General features: G+C 41.0%; 2 protein-coding genes and 1 long non-coding RNA gene across 4 annotated transcripts in view; all 3 read right to left on the bottom strand.

Moving 5' to 3' along the window:
* Positions 1-512: 512 nt before the first annotated feature.
* LOC116036645 (B-cell receptor CD22-like) overlaps positions 513-23,405 on the bottom strand; it is a 77,355-nt gene continuing 54,462 nt past the window's right edge. Inside the window, exons 13-16 of the mRNA XM_036000603.1 lie at positions 21,431-21,691; positions 4,991-5,102; positions 1,070-1,218; positions 513-682 (exon numbers count right to left, since the gene is read on the bottom strand). Coding sequence (XP_035856496.1) covers positions 582-682; positions 1,070-1,218; positions 4,991-5,102; positions 21,431-21,691 — 623 coding nt within the window. The 3' untranslated portion in view covers positions 513-581. The remainder of the gene's footprint in view (positions 683-1,069; positions 1,219-4,990; positions 5,103-21,430; positions 21,692-23,405) is intronic.
* LOC116065650 lies at positions 6,286-12,239 on the bottom strand. The gene is made up of 3 exons (XR_004897005.1): positions 12,157-12,239; positions 11,989-12,062; positions 6,286-6,602 (listed from the first exon to the last, which is right to left on the bottom strand). It is a non-coding gene; the product is annotated as an uncharacterized LOC116065650 (long non-coding RNA).
* LOC118494810 (vascular cell adhesion protein 1-like) lies at positions 15,444-18,468 on the bottom strand. Of its 2 annotated transcripts, none has more exons than XM_036000028.1 (5): positions 18,119-18,468; positions 17,635-17,716; positions 16,884-16,932; positions 16,301-16,473; positions 15,444-16,154 (listed from the first exon to the last, which is right to left on the bottom strand). In XM_036000028.1, the coding sequence occupies exons 1-5, from the start codon at positions 18,402-18,404 to the stop codon at positions 16,088-16,090; spliced, it is 657 nt and encodes a 218-aa protein (XP_035855921.1). In that variant the 5' UTR covers positions 18,405-18,468; the 3' UTR covers positions 15,444-16,087. The 2 variants fall into 2 exon arrangements, with proteins under 2 accessions (XP_035855921.1, XP_035855920.1); XM_036000027.1 differs by having other exon boundaries at positions 16,301-16,488; positions 18,119-18,467.

Raw genomic sequence — 23,405 nt, 5'->3', positions numbered from 1 at the left:
GCACGTCATTGTTTCAATAAAGGTCACATGACGCAAGCCTTCGGTGATCGCGGGCCACCCCACCCCGCCTCCACACAGTTGCTAGTAGCGTTTATCCCTCAATCGAGGAGGACACAGAGGTTAAAGAAAACATGGACATTTTAGAAGAGGTAATTATCTTGTAATTTTTAAATGATAGCAACGTGGTCAGTCCGTGGGATTGTCGTCCTTCTGCTAAACGTGCGGATCTTTTCTTAGCAGTACAATCACTGACTGAAACATTAGTGAGTGTTCTTCAGTTTTTCAGCCATGCCTTCACCTGTTGCAGCAGTTCTCTTCGTCTCCAAAGCTGAACGCTGATGTCCTGTCTAAGCGGTGACATACACATCACTCGAGCTGCTGCGAGGGAATGTAGCCAGACTACACCATTTAATAAACATAGCCATGCTGAGAAATACAGAGAGAGTTGTGTGGAGCTGGTAGGCTTAATTAGCTTTGTGTCAACTCATTTGGCAATGGCTTGAATGTAACAGACGTTCATTAATGTAAAATAATTGCGGCCTATAGCTTTAACAAACAATGATTCAGTGAAACAGAACTGCTCACCTGATCCACAGGAAGACAGAGAGGGATAGGACAGCCAGGAGAACAACACTGATTGTTCCAGCAGCTATTAACGGACTTGCTCCTGAGATATGGTGATCTAAAGAAAACAGACAGTTAATCAGGGTGTTATAACATGTTTAAGCTCATTGGTTCCATAGAGGGATATATGACAAAACCATGCATGTGCGCATATTAAATCCATTTAGTTTAAAAAATCAAAATATGATTTTATGAGCTGATGAACTTGTTAGTGGAAGAAAAATGTAATGATACATGAAAACATGAGAGCCCTGTTTCACACCCAAGTTGAAATCTGGACTGTTCTCTTTCTTGGATCTTGGTATCAGAGATTCTAGGAAGGCAGAGGAGTCTGACTCCCAGATAACTGGAACAAACTCCTATTTTTTGCCTCAACAATGTCCTGCCCTTACTGAAAACATTCAAGCTGGTAAGTTTACAGTTGTAGCTGAATGCAAAAACTTACCTGCTACAACAGTCAGATGTAAGGTGGAGTTCTGACGTCCTCTTCTGTTCTGGGCTTCACAGTAATAATTCCCACTGTGTTCAGCTCTGAAGTCAGTGATGGTGAAGATCTGTCCTGATGCTTTTGGTGAGTCTTCATTCTCCTTGTACCAGGTGTAGTTAGCTGCTGGGTTAGCATCACTGCTACAGGTCAGAGTCACTGAACTGCCCTCCACTATCTCAGCAGAGGGACTCACTGACACAGAGGGAAGCTTTGGACCATCTGGAGGAGATTTAGAGAGATCCATGTCATTCACATCTGATAATGATGTATATTAAATGTTACCATGGCTTTGTCACATGTTATTTTGGATTAAGGGCAGGTATTTTGTGAACAAAATGTTTTGTGATCTTGGGTGATCTTGGCGCTGTAATGGCGACAGGCAGCAGCAGAGTGAGAGTGAGAGTGTTGTCTTTTAACGTTTAACCTGGTTTCAGCGTCCCTACTAACCTGGATTTTAACTGATCTGCGTGTGACGGTCATAACAATGACTCACCTTAGTTTGATGGGATGTTTTATCCTTTTTACGCTGTTATGCAAACTTTTGGGCGTACTCTGCGAACAAAAGGAGTCCCCCTAATATACCCGCGAGTTTCTCCTGTTCCTGCGTAACTCCGATGCGGGAATTGTGGACACCCAGGCGGCTCTTCCACCAGAGATCATCCGGTCGGCAGTCCCCGCAGAGAACCAGAGTTGGGCATCCAGGACAGGAGTGAGGAAAAGGGGGAGACGCGGCGGCGTACGACAAAGATTGAAGCGACAAGGCCATCGTCGGATACCTCTTCCTTCAATTATCCGTGCCAACGTCCAGTCCCTTCGAAATAAAGTGGACGAGCTTCAGGCAAAAGTAAAGTTCCTTTCAGAATACAGATCCGCCTGTCTCCTCGCCTTGACAGAGACGTGGCTCAAAGATCAGGATCCACTCTCTGATTTTGAGTTGGATTGTTTTGGCGAACCTGTCCGTCTTGATAGAGACTCCACAGTGACGGGAAAATCACTTGGTGGAGGTTTATGTCTTTATGTAAACAAGAAATGGTGCAATACGGTGATTGTCAGAGAAAAACTGTGTACTCCTGATATAGAACTTTTGTCTGTATCTCTACGCCCCTTCTATCTGCCCAGGGAATTCCCACAGATATTTGTAACTCTTGTTTATATTCACCCGAAGGCTAATGCCGACCTAGCGACTCGGGCTATGGTGAAGTGTGTGCAGCGGCTTCAGGGGATTTCACCTGAAGCACCAAACTTCGTCATGGGCGATTTTAATAACTGTAAACCAGGGAAGTCCCTGTGTAATTTTTATCAATATGTCACCTGTGCAACACGACGGACCAAAAGGCTGGACCTCTGTTATGGATCCGTTAAAGGTGCTTATAAATCCTACAGCAGAGCTCCACTTGGCATGTCCGATCACAACTCTGTTTATTTGGTTCCGTCCTACAAACCGGTACTGAAGAGAAACAAGCCGGAACGAAAGTTGGTTCCGGTTTGGTCAGAGGACTCAATCCAGTGTCTACAGGAATGCTACTGCTGTACTGATTGGGATCTATTTAAAAATGAATGTAAGGATATTGATGAGCTTACAGAGACTGTCTCCGCATACATCACCTTCTGTGAGGAGTTAGTCATTCCTAGAAAACTCATTTCCATATATCCAAATAATAAACCTTGGGTCTCCAAATCTGTTAAAAGCATAATTAATCAACGAAATATTAGCTTCAACCGAGGTAACATGACTCAATATAGAGTATTTCAAAAACAAGCTAAAAAGGAACTTAAGCTTGCAAAATGTAACTATAAGGACAAAGTTGAGAACATGCTGAGCACAGGCAACTCACATCCTGCATGGGAGGGTGTGAAAGCCATGATGGGGATGCAGTCTAAGAAGTGTCCGATTTCCCTGAATTGCATGTCAGACCGTGCCCTCTCAAATGAACTGAACACTTTCTATAATCGTTTTAATACTTATGACTTTAATGAGGAGTTGTCAGTCTTTAATAACATTGCCCCTGGGCAGAGCAATGTCCAGGTTAACAGAAATAAGGTCCTGACACTCTTCAGAGGTGTTAAAGAAAGGAAAAGTCCTGGCCCGGGCGCCATTGGAGGCCGTATATTAAAGAATTGTGCTGAACAGCTGGTATACATGTTTTGTTTTATTTTCAAAATGTCCTTACACCTCCACACCGTTCCTAATCTTTGGAAAGACTCAATTATTGTTCCGGTGCCTAAAAATAAGGCCCCAGAGTCTTTTAACGACTTTAGGCCTGTGGCACTCATGTCCCTTATTATGAAGACGTTAGAGAAGATCGTGAAAGACGAACTTTTGAACTCTGTACAAGATCTACTAGACCCGCTTCAGTTCGCTTACAGACCAAAACGGGGAGTGGAAGATGCAGCATGTACTCTTTTTAACTTGATCTATACCCATCTTGAGGGTGCAAAGAGGCTGCTTTTCATTGATTTTTCTTCAGCCTTTAATTGCATTCAACCACATATTTTAGCAGGGATTTTAAAGAATACTTTTAATATCGATCCTAGTCTTATCTGTTGGCTGATGAACTTTTTAACTGACAGGTCTCAACGCGTGAGAGTGAATAGCATCTTATCCGATGTTCTCTTTTCCTCCACTGGTTCCCCCCAGGGCTGTGTCCTCTCCGCGATCTTATTTATTTTATATACAAATGCATGCAAAAGCCAGCACACCAGGCGTCATATCATTAAGTTCGCTGACGACTCGGTAATAGTGTCGCTGCTGACGCACAACGACCCTGAGTATGGCGCTACCTTAACTGATTTTACAGTGGTGCAAATCGTCTTTTATGAACATTAACGCGGAAAAAACTAAAGAAATGCTGATTGACTTTAGGAAGAATCCCCCCACCCTCTCTCCCACCCTTATTAACGATCAAGCTATCGAAGTAGTGAAGCAATACAAATACCTTGGTATTATAATAGACGACAAACTCACCTTCGAGCCTCAAGTTGACGCTGTATGTAAAAAGTCACACCAGCGCATGTTTTTTTATCGTAAACTTCGCAATTTTAATGTTAAGACTTTTATGAGGATGTTTTATTGTTGTTTTATTGAAACTATTCTTTCTTTTGCCTTTGTGAGCTGGTTTGGGTCCCTCACTCTTAAAAACAAAAACAGGCTGCAATACATAACTAAAGTGTGTGGCAAAATTTCCGACAACTCCCTGACTGACTTAAAATCGCTATATGAGTCAAAGACCTTGAAGAAGGCCCAGTCAGTCTTGGCTGATATAAGCCACCCCCTGAACGGCTACTTCGTGTTGTTGCCGTCTGGCCGCAGATTCTGTCTGCCTAAATGCAGGACAAACAGACACAAAAACTCCTTTGTCCCTGCTGCTATAGGCTTTGTTAATAATTCAATGTGAAATGAGGACTTCTGTGTAGTATGTATTTTTTGTGCCCTCTATTGATAGTGTCTGTTGTTTGTATGGATTATGTGTTGTTTATGATGCATTCTATTGCTGCACAACGAATTGCCCCTCGGGGATAATAAAGACTCCTTGACCTTGGGGCAATCTGTCTGTCAACCTACACAAACAGACCACAGTTAGCATACATTCACATCACTTCTTTGGAGATTGTTAATAAGAGTTCTGTACCAAAGAAATGACATGTGAACCAGGTTCCCTGTGGCTACATGACATATGTCTCTTACTGCTGGGTCACCAGATTTCCTTTTCTCCAGATGTTTGGTACTTACACTGAACATCTACTGACAGAGACGATGACTTGATCTCTCCAAACTGATTCTCAGACTTGCAGTAGTAGTTCCCTCTGTCCTCAGAGCTGATGGAGGTGAAATGATAACTTCCTTCTGGTCCTTGAAGCAGTGTTTGGTTCTCCTTGTACCAGGTGTAGTTAGCTGCTGGGTTAGCATCACTGCTACAGGTCAGAGTCACTGAACTGCCCTCCACTATCTCAGCAGAGGGACTCACTGACACAGAGGGAAGCTTTGGACCATCTGGAGGAGAAAACATAGAGACATAGAGACATTTAACATTTCATTCCAAGATGAATTTGTTTTCACAGTGGAAGATATTTAAATCAACACTAGTTCATAGAAACACAAAGTGGGTGGTGAAACTTCACTTCCTTCTATTTTAGAAACTCAGATTGTAGAAACGATGGTGTCCTGTTACCATGGATACTAGTTTGACACAGTTACTGACTCAGTGGAGTAAACAAGGAAATGATTGAGGTTCAGTGTGTTTGGACACTGTCATGTCTACTGATGACCTCTGCTGGTTAATAAGATACATGAGGGCATTAAATAATGAAAATGTGTCAGACATGATTTTTCCTCCTGTGACATTTTCTGACATCATCACTTCCACAAAGAAACTTGAATGGACAGATTCATTCTTCTCAGTCATGTTTTGTGAATGGAGCAGAATAAAAAATTAAAGTTAAAACCTTTACTCATGACGTGTTTTACATCTGACATGAAGGGTCAAGATTGCTGAATAACACATTTCAAAGAAGAAAAATGTCAAATAAAGACACAAGTACATATTTTAAACAGACGCAGGACATGTTGACAAATGTTGTGTGGCTACATTTCCAGTGTGAGCTCTTATTTTACAGCTTTACTTTACAGTGAGGTCAGGAAATAAGAGATCATTGATTAGTGATTTGGTTTTCATACAAATCTGCAAAATAAATCACCAAATATCACAGAGTTACATGAAGTTAAGGTACAGTACAAAAGGTTAAAGGCTCCACTAGATGGTGTTATGTCAGAGGAAGACTGTAAGTAAACTCACACACTGAAGGAGAGGGGAAGTCCTCATATCCTCTTACAGCACAGGAAAAGCTGTCTGCAGGATCAAAGGAGGCTGAATAAGAATCAGATCTTTGTCCCTGAATGTTCTGTCCATTCTTGTACCAGATGTAGGAAGGATGACCAGGTAGAGGACAACTGCTCTGACACTTCAGCTCTGTCCAGTTATAGAACCGGTAGACCTCTAATCTGCTCACCTGCACCTGGAGATCTGAATATGTGAATAAGGAACAGAAGTCTTAATTGTTGACTGAACGGTCAACACACACCCACACACACAAATGCAAGTAACTTTCATGTTGAACACTAAGTAACTTATTAAATATTCAGATGAAAAGTTACCTGTAACAGACAGAGTGACTCCAGGAAAACCAGTATAACCATCTTGGTTTGTTGTGAACCTGAACTTGTACTCAGCTGAGTCTCTCTCTCTCAGGTCTGAGATTCTCAGAGAGCAGTCCTTGTTTTCAGAGTGATACTGCACACGACCTGAATACTCTGAGACTGTTGTCAGATCCTCAAACTGTTGAATAAACCAGAATCTCCACTTAACTGTATTAGCAACACCTTTCCACCAGGATGGGTATGTGTAGCTGCAGGGTATGTTCACTGTTGATCCTTTTACAGCACAGATCTGAGTAGAGGTGTAAGTCACTCCCCAGCCATGCTGACCCTGTATCACTGTAACACAGAGCACATCAGGAAGCAGCATGAATTAAAGGGATACTTCACCGATTAGCATTAAGCTTTGTATCAGTAGAAACCCAGTAGTATTTTCGTCTGACCGTGCTTTTCTCCCTCATGACCCCTGAGACCAATGATCTCTGTATTGTGTGTCTGGAAAAAAGCCTCTGATGACGCAAAAATTGTCATTTAGCGTCATCGGAGGCATTTTTGGCCCGAGGCTACAGCCATAATACAGCCAGCTAGTTCCGCATGTTTTCAACCCGCCCATAGGGGGTCGGACCTCACTCCCAGAATTTCAAAATAGTGTCAGCCATCTTGAAGCTAAGCTAACAGGCTATTGCTCTGTGGAGAAAGCTGAGTAATTAATTCATACTTTAGTAGGCTAACCACGATGGAGGAAGGTAGTTTTGAAGATTATCTGGCAGAAGGGGATTTTCAAAATCTGGTGCGCGAATCCGATGCTCGTGGCTACCTTTATGAGCCGCAATACAGCGATGAACAGTTGCAGTTGATGGAGGAACAAGAGGCGGACGGAGCAGCTGCTGCTGCAGTACAATGTAAAATGTTTGTCTGGCAAAGACTTTTTCAGCAGCAACCTTGCAATTATGTGCATTTAAACTACCGCACATTTGTACCACCGGGATACATTGGTACAGATCGGAGAATATGCAGGAAACTTTATTACGGACGGAATACTCAACACACTACGCGAGCTTCACCTGCTAGCCGGGTAAAGGGGCATCCATAGCGATGTGTGAGAAACGCAGAACAAGGGCAGGAGTTTGAGCTGGAAAGCTAACGCTAGCCGGCCACCTCTCCCATCCATCCTGCTTGCAAACGTCCACTCATTAGACAACAAACTGGACTACATCCAACTTCAACGAAACTCCCAACGCAAGTTCAGAGACTGCTGTGTTTTTGTTTTTGTGGAAACATGGCTGAACAACAGTGTACCGGACTCCACTATCCAGCTACCAGGCCTGCTAGCCTTCCGAGCAGATAAGAGATGCTGTTCTGTCGCCGGGTAAGACTCGTGGAGGTGGGCTGTGTTAACACGGACTGGTGCAGAAATGCGGTGCTTGTACTGTTAAATGCCGACCATTCTACATTCCACGCAAATTCACGGCTGTGATTATACTCAGTGTTTACATGTCACCAAGAACTTTACGGAGCTATCAGTGAGCTCCAAAGCGCACATCTGGATGGACTATTTATTGTTGCTGGTGATTTCAACCACGCTAATCTCAAGAAAGTTCTTATATTCTACCTTCACCTCACAGTGAACCTAACTTACAACAATCACTGCTCTGTTATAAGTCTACTTATGCCTTATGTCTTTTGTTTTCTGTTGTCTTAAATGCTCTACTTTAAGTAGTAATTGCACTTTATGTATAGTCTATAATGTGTGTGCACTAAAGCCTGTCTCGTATGTCATTTTTATTTAATGTCCTTATTATAAAATGTCGTTTTTATATATTTTAAATGTGTTACACCACTTGAGCCACGGTGAAACGTTGTTTCGTTTCACTATATACAGTGTATATGGTTGAAATGACAATAAAACCCACTTGACTTGACTTGACTGCCCTCTGTAACTAGTAGGTGCGGCTTGGGCGTGGCCTCGTAGGGAAGTGTATTCTGGGAGTTGTTGTCTTTCATCCACATGAGCCAAAAACACATTTTTGGTGTTTTTCCACTACATGGTACCTACTCGATTCACCTCGACTCTACTCGCCTTTTTCGATTTTCGACTGGTACCTGCTAACAGGTACTTTTTTTAGTACCACCTCCGTCGAGGTTCCAAGCGAGCTGAGCCGATACCAAAAGGTGACGTGAAAGCGACAGACAGGGGTGTCCTGAACAAACCCGCCATTTTTAAATAGTTTAGCTAGCTGTGTTTTTTTTGCTGCCTCCAGCTTCATTTGAAACAAAATGTGTCTTCCGGCTGTGGCAACAACAACACACCTTCCACGTTCTGCGTGTGTTTCGCGTTAGGTCACGGCAGTTTCCTGCAGCCGCGCTAAGACGATCAGCCACGTTCGCCTCACGCATGAGGCGGTACTAAATCTGCAATGGAAAATGGACGATGGGGGAACCACGGCTGAGTCAAGCTGAGCTGAGCCGAGCCGAGTAGAGCTGGTACTAGCAGTGGGGGAAACGCCATTTCTGGCTTTTCTCGGTCTAGAAGGCACCAATTTAAAAAAAAAAAAAATAATCACATTTCTACTACATAAATGACCCAATTTAAATACATATTCATCTTTCCAGCAGTGAAATATCCTTTTAATAACTTCAGTTAACAATCAGTTAATAAGACAAAGTAGATCATTATACATATGTGATCTAGGGAAAGGTAACCTGGACAAGCTTCAAAATCCTCAATAATCAGACCAATTATCTGCAGCTATTAAAAAAGTCATAAAAAGTTCCTCATCATGTATCTGTCTAACTTAACTGTATTTTAGAATTTCATCAGGTTTTATCAGGTTTTATCAGGGACAGACTGGGGCTAAAAAACAGCCCTGGACTTTCTCCCAAATAGGCCCATCATCCGGCCATTCGCCCCTAGCCGTGCGCGACAGACACTAGCCAGGATGTCCTGATACTATGCCACAATACTGTAGCCTATCAGATAAGGTATTCACAGCTAGTAACATCTCAAAACCAATGGTGATAATTGGAGTTGTGTTTATTAATGAAGCCTCAGCCTTCAAATAAAAACAAAAAATGTACAATGCCATTACATCTGCATTGAAAATAAAATACAAATAATGAAATGTCAGTGGCTACACAAACTTGTAATTATAAAACAGTACAGAGTATTACTGACAACACTTTCAGAGATAAAGTAGGCTACTGCTGTACCTGAACATAGGGATTAGATATTCTATAGGGCTATACCAAAACTACACTGAGAGTGTTAGTTACTGCCCGGTCATCTTTTGTGCTGCAACTATCTTCAACCTGAATAAACAAATGATTTTAAAGATAGGTTGTGTTAAAGAATTAGCATTGAATAACCTATTTAATATTTTGTCAATGTCATATTACACTTTTGATTCATATTAAGGCTGTGAAATGATGAAAATGACTAGGCCCTATCAATTTAGTCCACCAGGTCTTTGCCAGTTCCACAACAGTAAACGCAAATATGAAAGAAGGAAAAACTGCACTCTGATGGAAGACAGACAGAAAGTGCAAGCTAGGATTTTTTTGGTTAAACTTTTGGTTAAATTTGGTGAATTATTTAGCCCCCTTCCCTGTTTGTTAGCATGTTTAGAGTGGTACCAATGCGTGCCTGATGTTTTCCCGTTTAATTCAATACCATATCTTCATCCTAGCAGCAAAAGTGAGCTCACTAAAACCTCTCATATACAACGAAGTGAAATCGCGGTCAAGCCACGATTAATTTCTAACGCGTTTAATGTTTCAAATTAACCTAACAGAAATTATTATAAGTTTGACAGCACTAGATGGCACGATAATTTTCATAATCATGATTCACACCCATGTTGATAGCTGACTATGCAATTCGCTAAGATAGGGATAAAGGCAGATGACGCTGAAGTTGGCATCCGATTCGCAGCTTCCGATTTGGCAGTTAAGGGGAAATTTAAGGGAAACTTAAAGCTTTTGAGTCGCAGCGTGTAGACCACATTAGACCAGGTGCAGATCCAAAACCACTACACCTAGACTTGTCAAATCTGGACTAAATTATTCTAGAGAGGCTAAGGAGTCTTAAAAACACAGTTTCAGATTTGTGAAAGTTTTATTCTATTTGTGAACATGCAATAAAGGGAGATTTTACGTTTTTTTTTCACATGGCCATGCAGTGGCAATAAAATAAAACGGTTGACCTGCTATGAAAGCATTACTAATCTGAAACTGTGTTTATAAGACTCTTTAGCCTCTCTGGGTTAATTCTTGTCCAGATTTGACAAGTCTAGGTACACTATTTTTGGATCTGGACCTGGTCCAATGTGGTCTACATATGAAAAACACTGTAAAATCTCCATTTATTGCATTTTCCCAAATAGAATAAAGCTTTCACAAATCTGAAACTGTGTTTTTAAGACTCTTTAGCCTCTCTAGAATAATTTTGTACAGATTTGACAAGTCTAGGTATAGTGGTTTTGGATCTGGACCTGGTTCAATGTGGTCTACATGTGAAAAAAAACAGTAAAATCTCCATTTATTGCATTTTCACAAATACATTAAAACTTTCACAAATCTGAAACTGGGTTTTTAACAATCTTTACCCTCTCTAGAATAATTTAGTCCAGATTTGACAAGTCTAGGTATAGTGGTTTTGGATCTGCACCTGGTCTAATGTGGTCTACACGCTGTGAATCAGAAGCTTTAAGTTTCCCTTAAATTTCCCCTTCAGCGTTGTTAAAGGCAGCCTATTATAATGTGTCCTGCTCCTGGCACTTACCAGTACCTCTTGTTGATGTGAAATTAACTCTGGCCCTCTTTTGTTTGAATTGTTCCCATCCACCTTTCTCCTTACGTTTTCTACTAGCCATTGTCAGGTCTAATGATGTAGGCCTATAGACTGGGTAAAACCCAGCCTGATCTGTGATTTGATTTCGCCCTGTAATGTTCAATCTTAAAATATTGAGCTTGGTCTGGTGATAGCCAGACTAGTAGGCCTACTCTTCCTCAGTTTTTTTTTTGCACGTAGCATATACGTGATCCTATTAGCGCCCCCGGTTGGACGTCCGTTCTAGTCGGTTCTAGTGTTTAGTCCGTTCCGACTTTTCCCGAACGCAGATTGTCAGTCCGTCCCTGGGTTTTATCATTGTTGGGAGACAGTAAAATGTGTTACTTCTGGATGCTTTGGCTTTGGTTCTTTCATTTAAAAAAAACGTTTGCAAAAATAGTAGATGATAATAATAATAGAAGTGCTTCTTACATGTCAACACAAATATGTGTACACTTTCCAACTCCTGTTAACAATAACTTTTTTTAATAGGAAGTATATGAGTCTGTACATTTCCTGGTTAGTTTCCTCTTTGTTCACTCTGAGGTCAGGTTGATGCTGAGTGTGAAAACTAAAAAGAAATGCAGAACACTGAGGTCAGAGACTACAGAAGGAAGTAGCAGGGTTGGGCTCAGATGTGTGATCAATAAAGAGAAGTTGAGACAGTATGTGATGCCTTTACTGACCAGTATTCCTTTAACAACCAGGGTCATCAAACTAAACTGATACCGTATGCCGAGTTTCCATAATTGGAAACAAAACTAATATTTGTAGCGTTTCTGGAAGTTTGCCTTTCACACAACTCTGATCCACTTATTCACACATAATGACCTTCAGTCCCACATTTTCCCAGCATCCCTCTTTTAAATAATGAATGTAACTGTAGATATACAGTACCTGACACAGAGAGAAGGAAGACAACAAATCCACTCGCTGCTGCAGTTAAACTCATAGCTGCTCCTCTCATCTCTCTGTGTGAGACAATAAAACATGTCAGCAGATAAAATAATGTACACAGGAGGTATGCAATATCAATAAACTAATCAATAAACTGGTTCTACTTACAATGAAGACGGACGTCGTCTTTAAAGATGCCTCTCCTCTGTTGTCAGTGAGCAGAAGACAGATATCAGGCTGGTAAAGACTACATTTCCTTCCTCTTTTGATTATTAATATGCACGATGAGACACATGCCAGTACATTCCCACAACACTATAAAAATAAATGTATTTATTTAAGGAAAACAATAAAATTCTGTTGTTTTACAAACTATAAACTTAAAAAAGAAAGAGAAAGAAATGAATGTTGGCCTTTTGGTACCAAACCTCTTTCGCCACCAACATCCCACCGACACCAGAAAAGAGCATTCATAAAGAGAAGAGAGAAACAGACAGACAGTTCATCTCTATGTGCACTGAGACAGGATGTCACACAGTCTGCAGGCAGGGTTCAAAATTAGCAACATCCACCCAAAAATCCATATTCTATTGAGTGGCTGAAGACATTAATAACATTCACTAGCCGTTTGGCTGAATGATAAAAAAGTTTATTGTAAAGCCTGTCTGCAGGTGACAGAACAGGAATGTATTTGACCTGTGAATCATGAGGCAGTTTTACTGAACAGGAAGAAGAGCAGAGTATTAATTACAAGAGGGGATGGAAATATGTATATTCTTTTCTTGTTATGTCTCTTCTCTGTTCTCTCTGCGGTCAGGTTGCTTCTCTTTGCAGAGAAATGCAGAACACTGAGCTGTGAGAAACTCACATGCATGTTAGTGGTAACTAAACATGGACATGTAACACACATAAACAATCAAACTGGTAGGGTTTGGTGTAGACACACATAAGTGATATAATGTTGATAAGAAAAAGGTACTTTTAATGACTTTGGCTTGTTTAGGTGGCTCCGTTGGATAAACTGTGTGCAGAGATGTCCTACATTTAAAATGGGATAAAAACACAGGACACTAGAAGGGCACTCTGAGAGTGCAGACCTCTGCCAAAGAACTTTATTTATCCGTTAGGAACTTCATAGGAACATCCATAGCAATGGGGTCAACCTTCTCTTAGCCTAAAGTTCTCTTGTTTCTTACTAAAATTTCAGATTTCTGAATGGGTGTTAAGAGGAAACTCTAAGATGGGGACGTCTAGTGTCATTTAGGAGGATTTAGATTGTTGTCTACTCTGCAAAACAAATCTGTTTAATCAGAGCAGAAAACAAATGGGATGTCAAAGGCTTAACAACAAGCACAAAAAGACTACAAACACCCATCGAATGAGCCATTTAAGAGATTGTACTGGACAAAAAAACTATTATTTTTTATTTTTTTTATTTAAGCAAGACAAAAACAATATAGTACAAGTACAAAAGTCTATATGCAGTACATGGAATACAAAATAAATAAAAAAGAAATGGTCTGTTATCAGTAAAATAGTAAAATATAACTCTTATATCTAGGAGCAACAGCTAGAAACTACACATGAAACACATGTTGTCTACAACAGCACAGCAGCAAAATAAGAAGTTGTAACTTTACAGTCATTTAGAATATACTTCTCAGGGGAAATGTGTCCCCTGGTAAAAATCTTCCAGCCCTTCCAGGTCACAGGCGCACCCATATCACTCCTCTACTCTGGTCCCTTCACTGGCTTCCTGTAACCTACAGGATCCAATTCAAAATTCTCACCATAACCTATTATGGTCCCTGCTTATCTTGCCAACATAATTCACCTACACACCCTCTCTCAGGTCTATCAACCAAAATCTGCTATCCACGCCACGCACTCGTCTGAAGACATGTGGGGATAGAGCCTTTGCTGCTATGGCACCCAGACTCTGGAATGCTCTGCCAACCAGCATTAGGTTTGCTGAGAATGTGGACTGTTTTAAGGGACAAGTGAAGACTCACTTGTTCAGGCTAGCTTTTGGGTAACCTCTGTCTTTTATTTATTGATAATTTTATCTGTTGTATATTTCTTTTATTTTATTCTTAAAACATTGTAAAGCACTTTGTGACCCTGTCTGTGAAAAGCAGTTTAAACTTTGAGGTCTTCACTGCTTCTCTGTGATCCCATCATACACTCTGGTTTAAAAGGAAGTTGGTGTCTTTACATTTAAAAAACTTTCATAAAAAACCACCAATGATTACAAAACGATCTGAAGCCACTGACAACAGTGATGCAATATAGTCAGTTGAGTTTGAAGAGTCGTCGTTAAAGATTGAACACTTCTACCCAAGTCTTCTCTTTATAATTGACCTCTGCTGTCATTTGTTTTTGGTGCTAATTTGCATGTCAGAAAATGTTTAAAGGCCTAATGATTAAGACGCCAATCAGTTAATCGCAACGTCAAAGGTATTATTCCAACACAGCTAGCAACCTTTGTTGCATGATATAACTTTGGGTGAGGCTATTTGCACCCCTGGTACAATGTAGCAGTGTATGCTATTCGTACCTTGGTGCAATTAGAAATGAATGCTATTTGTACCCCGCCGGTGCACACAGCAATGTGTTCTATTAATACCCCGTCTGGTACAAATATCAATGTATGCTATTTGCACCCCTGTGCATTTACAGTACCTTGGCATATATTTACACACAGTTATCCATACTAATCATGTACTACACCTTTTTGGAATATCATCGTTGCAGTGTCCAATATTTTCCACACAGAGAGACGCTGATACATACACTTGCGTGGGCTGCGATATTTTTTTTTACAGGGTGGTAGGGGAAGATTCATGAATATTCATTAGGGAACTCATCACTGATTGGCTCGCCCTGACATTCTTACCCTAACCATAACCAATCCCACTCCTCTTGCCTAAACCTAACCAACCCAACCAGAGCAGGCAACGAGTACTAGCCATTCAGGGTTGAGTCCCCTAATGAATATTCATGAGTCTTCCCCTACCACCCTTCAAAAAAAATTTCGCGTTCGCGGGCCCTGACTTGCGCAATGGCATGCAAATTATCCAATCCAAAATGAAAAAAAACATGATCACCTCAACAGGGAATCAAACTCCAGACTCCCAGACCAAAGCTCAGAGTTCTAACCACTCACCTAGTACTTTTCACAGAATGTTGTACAACTGTTTACCACTTGGTGTCTTCAAGCCTCGGTTGCTAGGTAACCATACTGTATACAAAAAATAGGTACTAACTAACAAACTAACGGTTGTATGCTTTCACTGAAGAAAGAAAGTGCAACTGTAGTATCCATTTTCCGCTAGAAATTCAACTGTTATAAACTTTAGAGACAAAACTTTCCTAATATGCCAGTTTCTGCTGTCATGGAAGATGAACGTCCGCCATGATTTCGGTGCACGCGAGCAACGTGTTTTTGTTGTTACGTCACAGGGTGTGAATAGCTCAGCTGTGTGGCCGAGGCTATTCGTACCGGGGGTGCAAATAGACACTCCGTATAACTTTCTCCTCACATTTTCTGACTTTTTCTCTACCGTCACCATCAAATATATCCATACAAAAAGAAATTTAAAAAGAAATACGAAAACATTACCATTGTTGGCTTGACCGTGCTTTCCAACAAAAACAACTTCCAGTGTTTGTAGGTGGGAAGCCAGTTGGGGATCACATCCCTTGTTGCATTAACAACTACTTCATGTATGTTTTAGCGTCTGAACGGGGACGTTTGGGAGGAAGACCAGTTAGAGACTAATTCAAACCACACGTAAAAGGTCACTGAATATTGTCCTTTCATAGCATATATACAATTTAACGAAATAAATCATGAAATACTTAACTCATTCTTTAGAGCTGACTCATACAGAGTAAAATAACTGAACACTGGTTTATGTTTCGGTTTAAGTAATACATTTAAGTTTCTATAAGATTTATAATTGTCTCTTTGTACATTCTTGGAGAGGGCCATCCTGAAAATACAATATAGAAAAATCAATGGTTACCTGATTAATTTAAATAATTTTTTTGGAAAAAAGATAGAAATATCAGACTATAAATGAAATGCCTGTTGTGTTCATCGGATGTTGTTGACTGTGCTGTACAAAGCAGCTGGATCCTCTCCAGTGTCCCGACCTCTGGTTCTGAGAAGAAGACAAAAAGGTGATTCTGAAGATATGAAACAATATAATTCTCATCATACTGTAATAGGAACATAAAAGCAATGACTGTACGTCAAAGTTGTGTGATATGTAGTGAGGATAATGTTCCTGTGTGAGGAGCTGATCACCTCGGGGCAGTACTGTCACTGTTGAACCTGACAGCAGCGTACTCAACAGCTTCCTGTTGCTCCCTGTGTCTGAGGGGCTGAGCAGCTCTGATGTTGGAGTACAGAGGATCTGCCTGGCTGTTGGAGACGTGGATGGTGGCGTACTGAAGGTCAACCTGCTCCTCTGGCTCACTCTGATCAGGTACACATTGCAGGGACACAATTACTTTCAGCTACGCATTTTACATGAGTAGGTTTTTCATTTGAATAGTGCATTCTTTCAGAGGATTGCAACCAGGACAGATGGAATTAATATCCCTGCTTTACCAACATGTTGCTGTATGACAGAAAAAAGGAAAGGCATATACAAGGAAGGGACAAATAGTAAGAAAACTACCAGGAATTTAGTCACATCCAAGACAAGAGGAGAATCAAAGAGAGTGTGATAGAAATTAACTTCTTTGAAAAGAGATAAAAAGAGCAGCATAAGGTCCTTCTCAGTCAGATGAGGTTTCTAGGAGCCCTTAAAGACAGTAAGTGACTCAGCAGTTTTAATGGAATGGGTTTTCTTTTATAGTAGAATAATATACGTAACTATTCTCACCTGTTCCCTGTTGTCTGGTCCAGACGAGTCCCTGGAAGCCCTCCTCTTTCTGGTCAGGAGAATTAAAAAAATAAATGATGGAATGTTTTAGTTCTGACAAACTGACTTTTAGTGATTTAAAGCTAAAGTGCGTGAGGAATGAGGAATTCTAAGTAATGACAACAACACTGTCAGCTCATCCACATGACGCAAGCCTTCGGTGATCGCGGGCCACCCCCACCCCTCCTCCACACAGTTGCTAGTAGCGTTTATCCCTCAAATCGAGGAGGACACAGAGGATTAAAGAAAACATGGACATTTTAGAAGAGGTAATTATCTTGTAATTTTTAAATGATAGCAACGTGGTCGGTCCGTGGGATTGTAGTCCTTCTGCTAAACGTGCGGGTCTTTTCTTAGCAGTACAATCACTGACTGAAACATTTCGTGAGCGCTTCTTCAGTTTTTCAGCCATGCCTTCACCTGTTGCAGCAGTCCTCTTCGTCTCCAAAGCTGAACGCTGATGTTTCCTGTCTAAGCGGTGACGTAAAACACATCACTCGAGCTGCTGCGAGGGAATGTAGCCGGACTACACCATTTAATAAACATAGCCATGCTGAGAAATACAGAGAGAGTTGTGTGGAGCTGGTAGGCTTAATTAGCTTTGTGTCAACTCATTTGGCAATGGCTTGAATGTAACAGACGTTCATTAATATAAAATAATTGCGGCCTATAGCTTTAACAAACAATGATTCAGTGAAACAGAACTGCTCACCTGATCCACAGGAAGACAGAGAGGGATAGGACAGCCAGGAGAACAACACTGATTGTTCCAGCAGCTATTAACGGACTTGCTCCTGAGATATGGTGATCAAAAGAAAACAGACAGTTAATCAGGGTGTTATAACATGTTTAAGCTCATTGGTTCCATAGAGGGATATATGACAAAACGGTACATGTGCGTATATTAAATCCATTTAGTTTAAAAAATCTAAATATGATTTTATGAGCTGATGAACTTGTTAGTGGAAGAAAAATGTAATCATACATGAAAACATGAGAGCCCTGTTTCACACCCAAGTTGAAATCTGGACTGTTCTCTTTCTTGGATCTTGGTATCAGAGATTCTAGGAAGGCAGAGGAGTCTGACTCCCAGATAACTGGAACAAACTCCTATTTTTTGCCTCAACAATGTCCTGCCCTTACTGAAAACATTCAAGCTGATAAGTTTACAGTTGTAGCTGAATGTAAAAACTTACCTGCTACAACAGTCAGATGTAAGGTGGAGTTCTGACGTCCTCTTCTGTTCTGGGCTTCACAGTAATAATTCCCACTGTGTTCAGCTCTGAAGTCAGTGATGGTGAAGATCTGTCCTGATGCTTTTGGTGAGTCTTCATTCTCCTTGTACCAGGTGTAGTTAGCTGCTGGGTTAGCATCACTGCTACAGGTCAGATTCACTGAACTGCCCTCCACTATCTCAGCAGAGGGACTCACTGACACAGAGGTATTCTTTGGACCATCTGGAGGAGATTTAGAGAGATCCATGTCATTCACATCTGATAATGATGTATATTAAATGTTACCATGGCTTTGTCACATGTTATTTTGGATTAAGGGCAGGTATTTTGTGAACAAAAATGTTTTGTGATCTTGGGTGATCTTGGCGCTGTAATGGCGACAGGCAGCAGCAGAGTGAGAGTGAGAGTGTTGTCTTTTAACGTTTAACCTGGTTTCAGCGTCCCTACTAACCTGGATTTTAACTGATCTGCGTGTGACGGTCATAACATCGACTCACCTTAGTTTGATGGGATGTTTTATCCTTTTTACGCTGTTATGCAAACTTTTGGGCGTACTCTGCGAACAAAAGGAGTCCCCCTAATATACCCGCGAGTTTCTCCTGTTCCTGCGTAACTCCGATGCGGGAATTGTGGACTCCCAGGCGGCTCTTCCACCAGAGATCATCCGGTCGGCAGTCCCCGCAGAGAACCAGAGTTGGGCATCCAGGACAGGAGTGAGGAAAAGGGGGAGACGCGGCGGCGTACGACAAAGATTGAAGCGACAAGGCCATCGTCGGATACCTCTTCCTTCAATTATCCGTGCCAACGTCCAGTCCCTTCGAAATAAAGTGGACGAGCTTCAGGCAAAAGTAAAGTTCCTTTCAGAATACAGATCCGCCTGTCTCCTCGCCTTGACAGAGACGTGGCTCAAAGATCAGGATCCACTCTGCTCCACTTGGCATGTCCGATCACAACTCTGTTTATTTGGTTCCGTCCTACAAACCGGTACTGAAGAGAAACAAGCCGGAACGAAAGTTGGTTCCGGTTTGGTCAGAGGACTCAATCCAGTGTCTACAGGAATGCTACTGCTGTACTGATTGGATTAAAAATGAATGTAAGGATATTGATGAGCTTACAGAGACTGTCTCCGCATACATCACCTTCTGTGAGGAGTTAGTCATTCCTAGAAAACTCATTTCCATATATCCAAATAATAAACCTTGGGTCTCCAAATCTGTTAAAAGCATAATTAATCAACGAAATATTAGCTTCAACCGAGGTAACATGACTCAATATAGAGTATTTCAAAAACAAGCTAAAAAGGAACTTAAGCTTGCAAAATGTAACTATAAGGACAAAGTTGAGAACATGCTGAGCACAGGCAACTCACATCCTGCATGGGAGGGTGTGAAAGCCATGATGGGGATGCAGTCTAAGAAGTGTCCGATTTCCCTGAATTGCATGTCAGACCGTGCCCTCTCAAATGAACTGAACACTTTCTATAATCGTTTTAATACTTATGACTTTAATGAGGAGTTGTCAGTCTTTAATAACATTGCCCCTGGGCAGAGCAATGTCCAGGTTAACAGAAATAAGGTCCTGACACTCTTCAGAGGTGTTATAGAAAGGAAAAGTCCTGGCCCGGGCGCCATTGGAGGCCGTATATTAAAGAATTGTGCTGAACAGCTGGTAGACATGTTTTGTTTTATTTTCAAAATGTCCTTACACCTCCACACCGTTCCTAATCTTTGGAAAGACTCAATTATTGTTCCGGTGCCTAAAAATAAGGCTCCAGAGTCTTTTAACGACTTTAGGCCTGTGGCACTCATGTCCCTTATTATGAAGACGTTAGAGAAGATCGTGAAAGACGAACTTTTGAACTCTGTACAAGATCTACTAGACCCGCTTCAGTTCGCTTACAGACCAAAACGGGGAGTGGAAGATGCAGCATGTACTCTTTTTAACTTGATCTATACCCATCTTGAGGGTGCAAAGAGCTTTGTGCGGCTGCTTTTCATTGATTTTTCTTCAGCCTTTAATTGCATTCAACCACATATTTTAGCAGGGATTTTAAAGAATACTTTTAATATCGATCCTAGTCTTATCTGTTGGCTGATGAACTTTTTAACTGACAGGTCTCAACGCGTGAGAGTGAATAGCATCTTATCCGATGTTCTCTTTTCCTCCACTGGTTCCCCCCAGGGCTGTGTCCTCTCCGCGATCTTATTTATTTTATATACAAATGCATGCAAAAGCCAGCACACCAGGCGTCATATCATTAAGTTCGCTGACGACTCGGTAATAGTGTCGCTGCTGACGCACAACGACCCTGAGTATGGCGCTACCTTAACTGATTTTACAGTGGTGCAAATCGTCTTTTATGAACATTAACGCGGAAAAAACTAAAGAAATGCTGATTGACTTTAGGAAGAATCCCCCCACCCTCTCTCCCACCCTTATTAACGATCAGGCTATCGAAGTAGTGAAGCAATACAAATACCTTGGTATTATAATAGACGACAAACTCACCTTCGAGCCTCAAGTTGACGCTGTATGTAAAAAGTCACACCAGCGCATGTTTTTTTATCGTAAACTTCGCAATTTTAATGTTAAGACTTTTATGAGGATGTTTTATTGTTGTTTTATTGAAACTATTCTTTCTTTTGCCTTTGTGAGCTGGTTTGGGTCCCTCACTCTTAAAAACAAAAACAGGCTGCAATACATAACTAAAGTGTGTGGCAAAATTTCCGACAACTCCCTGACTGACTTAAAATCGCTATATGAGTCAAAGACCTTGAAGAAGGCCCAGTCAGTCTTGGCTGATATAAGCCACCCCCTGAACGGCTACTTCGTGTTGTTGCCGTCTGGCCGCAGATTCTGTCTGCCTAAATGCAGGACAAACAGACACAAAAACTCCTTTGTCCCTGCTGCTATAGGCTTTGTTAATAATTCAATGTGAAATGAGGACTTCTGTGTAGTATGTATTTTTTGTGCCCTCTATTGATAGTGTCTGTTGTTTGTATGGATTATGTGTTGTTTATGATGCATTCTATTGCTGCACAACGAATTGCCCCTCGGGGATAATAAAGACTCCTTGACCTTGGGGCAATCTGTCTGTCAACCTACACAAACAGACCACAGTTAGCATACATTCACATCACTTCTTTGGAGATTGTTAATAAGAGTTCTGTACCAAAGAAATAACATGTGAACCAGGTTCCCTGTGGCTACATGGCATATGTCTCTTACTGCTGGGTCACCAGATTTCCTTTTCTCCAGATGTTTGGTACTTACACTGAACATCTACTGACAGAGACGATGACTTGATCTGTCCAAACTGATTCTCAGACTTGCAGTAGTAGTTCCCTCTGTCCTCAGATCTGATGGAGGTGAAATTATAAATTCCTTCTGATCCTTGAAGCAGTTGTTGGTTCTCCTTGTACCAGGTGTAGTTAGCTGCTGGTTTAGCATCACTGCTACAGGTCAGAGTCACTGAACTGCCCTCCACTATCTCAGCAGAGGGACTCACTGACACAAAGGGAAGCTTTGGACCATCTGGAGGAGATAAAATAAATTAGGTACCAAAAATTAGGTTGGATTTCTTTGGTGCTACATCTTGTGTTGAAATGAGTAATAGTTGTGTGTAAAAGCATCTAAACCTTTAGAGGTGGTTTGTGACTGGCAGCAGGCTGATCTCTTTGTTGGGACCACTTAAGTGATAAACATTAAATTCTAACCAGAGAGTAGAAGAATGTTCCATATTTTTGAGGGGAAACAGAAATAAATTATACCACACAATATGTTTGATATATGTTGTAAATACTGGAATGATGGCCCTGATTAACTATTGATGAGCAGATTTGGTGTAAGAGGGTTGGACTGAGAACAGGACAGAAGCCTGAGGTGGTTTTCTGGATCACTGATGGTTTGAATCCCCTGAACATCCGTGCAGATCTGGGAGACATTTGTAAATAAAACTGTCTTTTCATCATCTACTGCAGCAGCTCAGTGAACTACAGCAGCAGACTGGGAAACAGGCAGAACTGAAGAAAGAACATGATCAACTAAACACTGGAGTGGCTAATAAAGCTTTAACAAGTTGTCATTAGTTACATGATTTTTTAAATGAGCTTTGTTTTACTCACATTTTACATTTATATTGATGTATTTCCTTAATTCATTCTCAGCTCTACAGTAATACTGTCCAGAGTCAGAGGACCGGATGGAGCTGAAGATGAGCTGTGGTCCTTCACTGAGAGATTGAAAGACTGGCTTCTCCTTGTACCAGGTGTATTTAGCTGCTGGGTTAGCATCACTGCTACAGGTCAGAGTCACTGAACTGCCCTCCACTATCTCAGCAGAGGGACTCACTGACACAGAGGGACGCTTTGGACCATCTGGAGGAGAAAACATAGAGACATAGAGACATTTAACATTTCATTCCAAGATGAATTTGTTTTCACAGTGGAAGATATTTAAATCAACACTAGTTCATAGAAACACAAAGTGGGTGGTGAAACTTCACTTCCTTCTATTTTAGAAACTCAGATTGTAGAAAAACTATGGTGTCCTGTTACCACGGATACTAGTTTGACACACTTACTGACTCAGTGAAGTAAACAAGGAAATGATTGAGGTTCAGTGTGTTTGGACACTGTCATGTCTACTGATGACCTCTGCTGGTTAATAAGATACATGAGGGCATTAAATAATGAAAATGTGTCAGACATGATTTTTCCTCCTGTGACTTTTTCTGACATCATCACTTCCACAAAGAAACTTGAATGGACAGATTCATTCTTCTCAGTCATGTTTTGTGAATGGACCAGAATAAAAAAATGAAAGTTAAAACCTTTACCCATGACGTGTTTTACATCTGACATGAAGGGTCAAGATTGCTGAATAACACATTTCAATGAAGAAAAGTGTCAAACAAAGACACAAGTACATATTTTAAACAGACGCAGGACATGTTGACAAATGTTGTGTGGCTACATTTCCAGTGTGAGCTCTTATTTTACAGCTTTACTTTACAGTGAGGTCAGGAAATAAGAGATCATTGATTAGTGATTTGGTTTCCATACAAATCTGCCAAATAAATCATCAAATATCACAGAGTTACATGAAGTTAAGGTACAGTACAAAAGGTTAAAGACTCCACTAGATGGTGTTATGTCAGAGGAAGACTGTAAGTAAACTCACACACTGAAGGAGAGGGGAAGTCCTCATATCCTCTTACAGCACAGGAAAAGCTGTCTGCAGGATCAAA

This window comes from Sander lucioperca, chromosome 4 (assembly GCF_008315115.2).
Source record: "Sander lucioperca isolate FBNREF2018 chromosome 4, SLUC_FBN_1.2, whole genome shotgun sequence".
In the NCBI taxonomy this organism is placed as follows: domain Eukaryota; kingdom Metazoa; phylum Chordata; class Actinopteri; order Perciformes; family Percidae; genus Sander; species Sander lucioperca.
This window is presented reverse-complemented; position numbering and strand designations above follow the sequence as displayed.

What these genes read in the sequence shown, in the direction of transcription:
- LOC118494810 (XM_036000027.1), bottom strand. Translation starts at nt 18,404, where the DNA reads ATGGATCTCTCTAAATCTCCTCCAGATGGTCCAAAGAATACCTCTGTG. An exon ending in ACATCTGACTGTTGTAGCAG is followed by an intron (nt 17,717 to 18,118) that starts GTAAGTTTTTAC and finishes ACCATATCTCAG; the next exon opens with GAGCAAGTCCGTTAATAGCT. An exon ending in TCTGTCTTCCTGTGGATCAG is followed by an intron (nt 16,933 to 17,634) that starts GTGAGCAGTTCT and finishes TCTCCTGACCAG; the next exon opens with AAAGAGGAGGGCTTCCAGGG.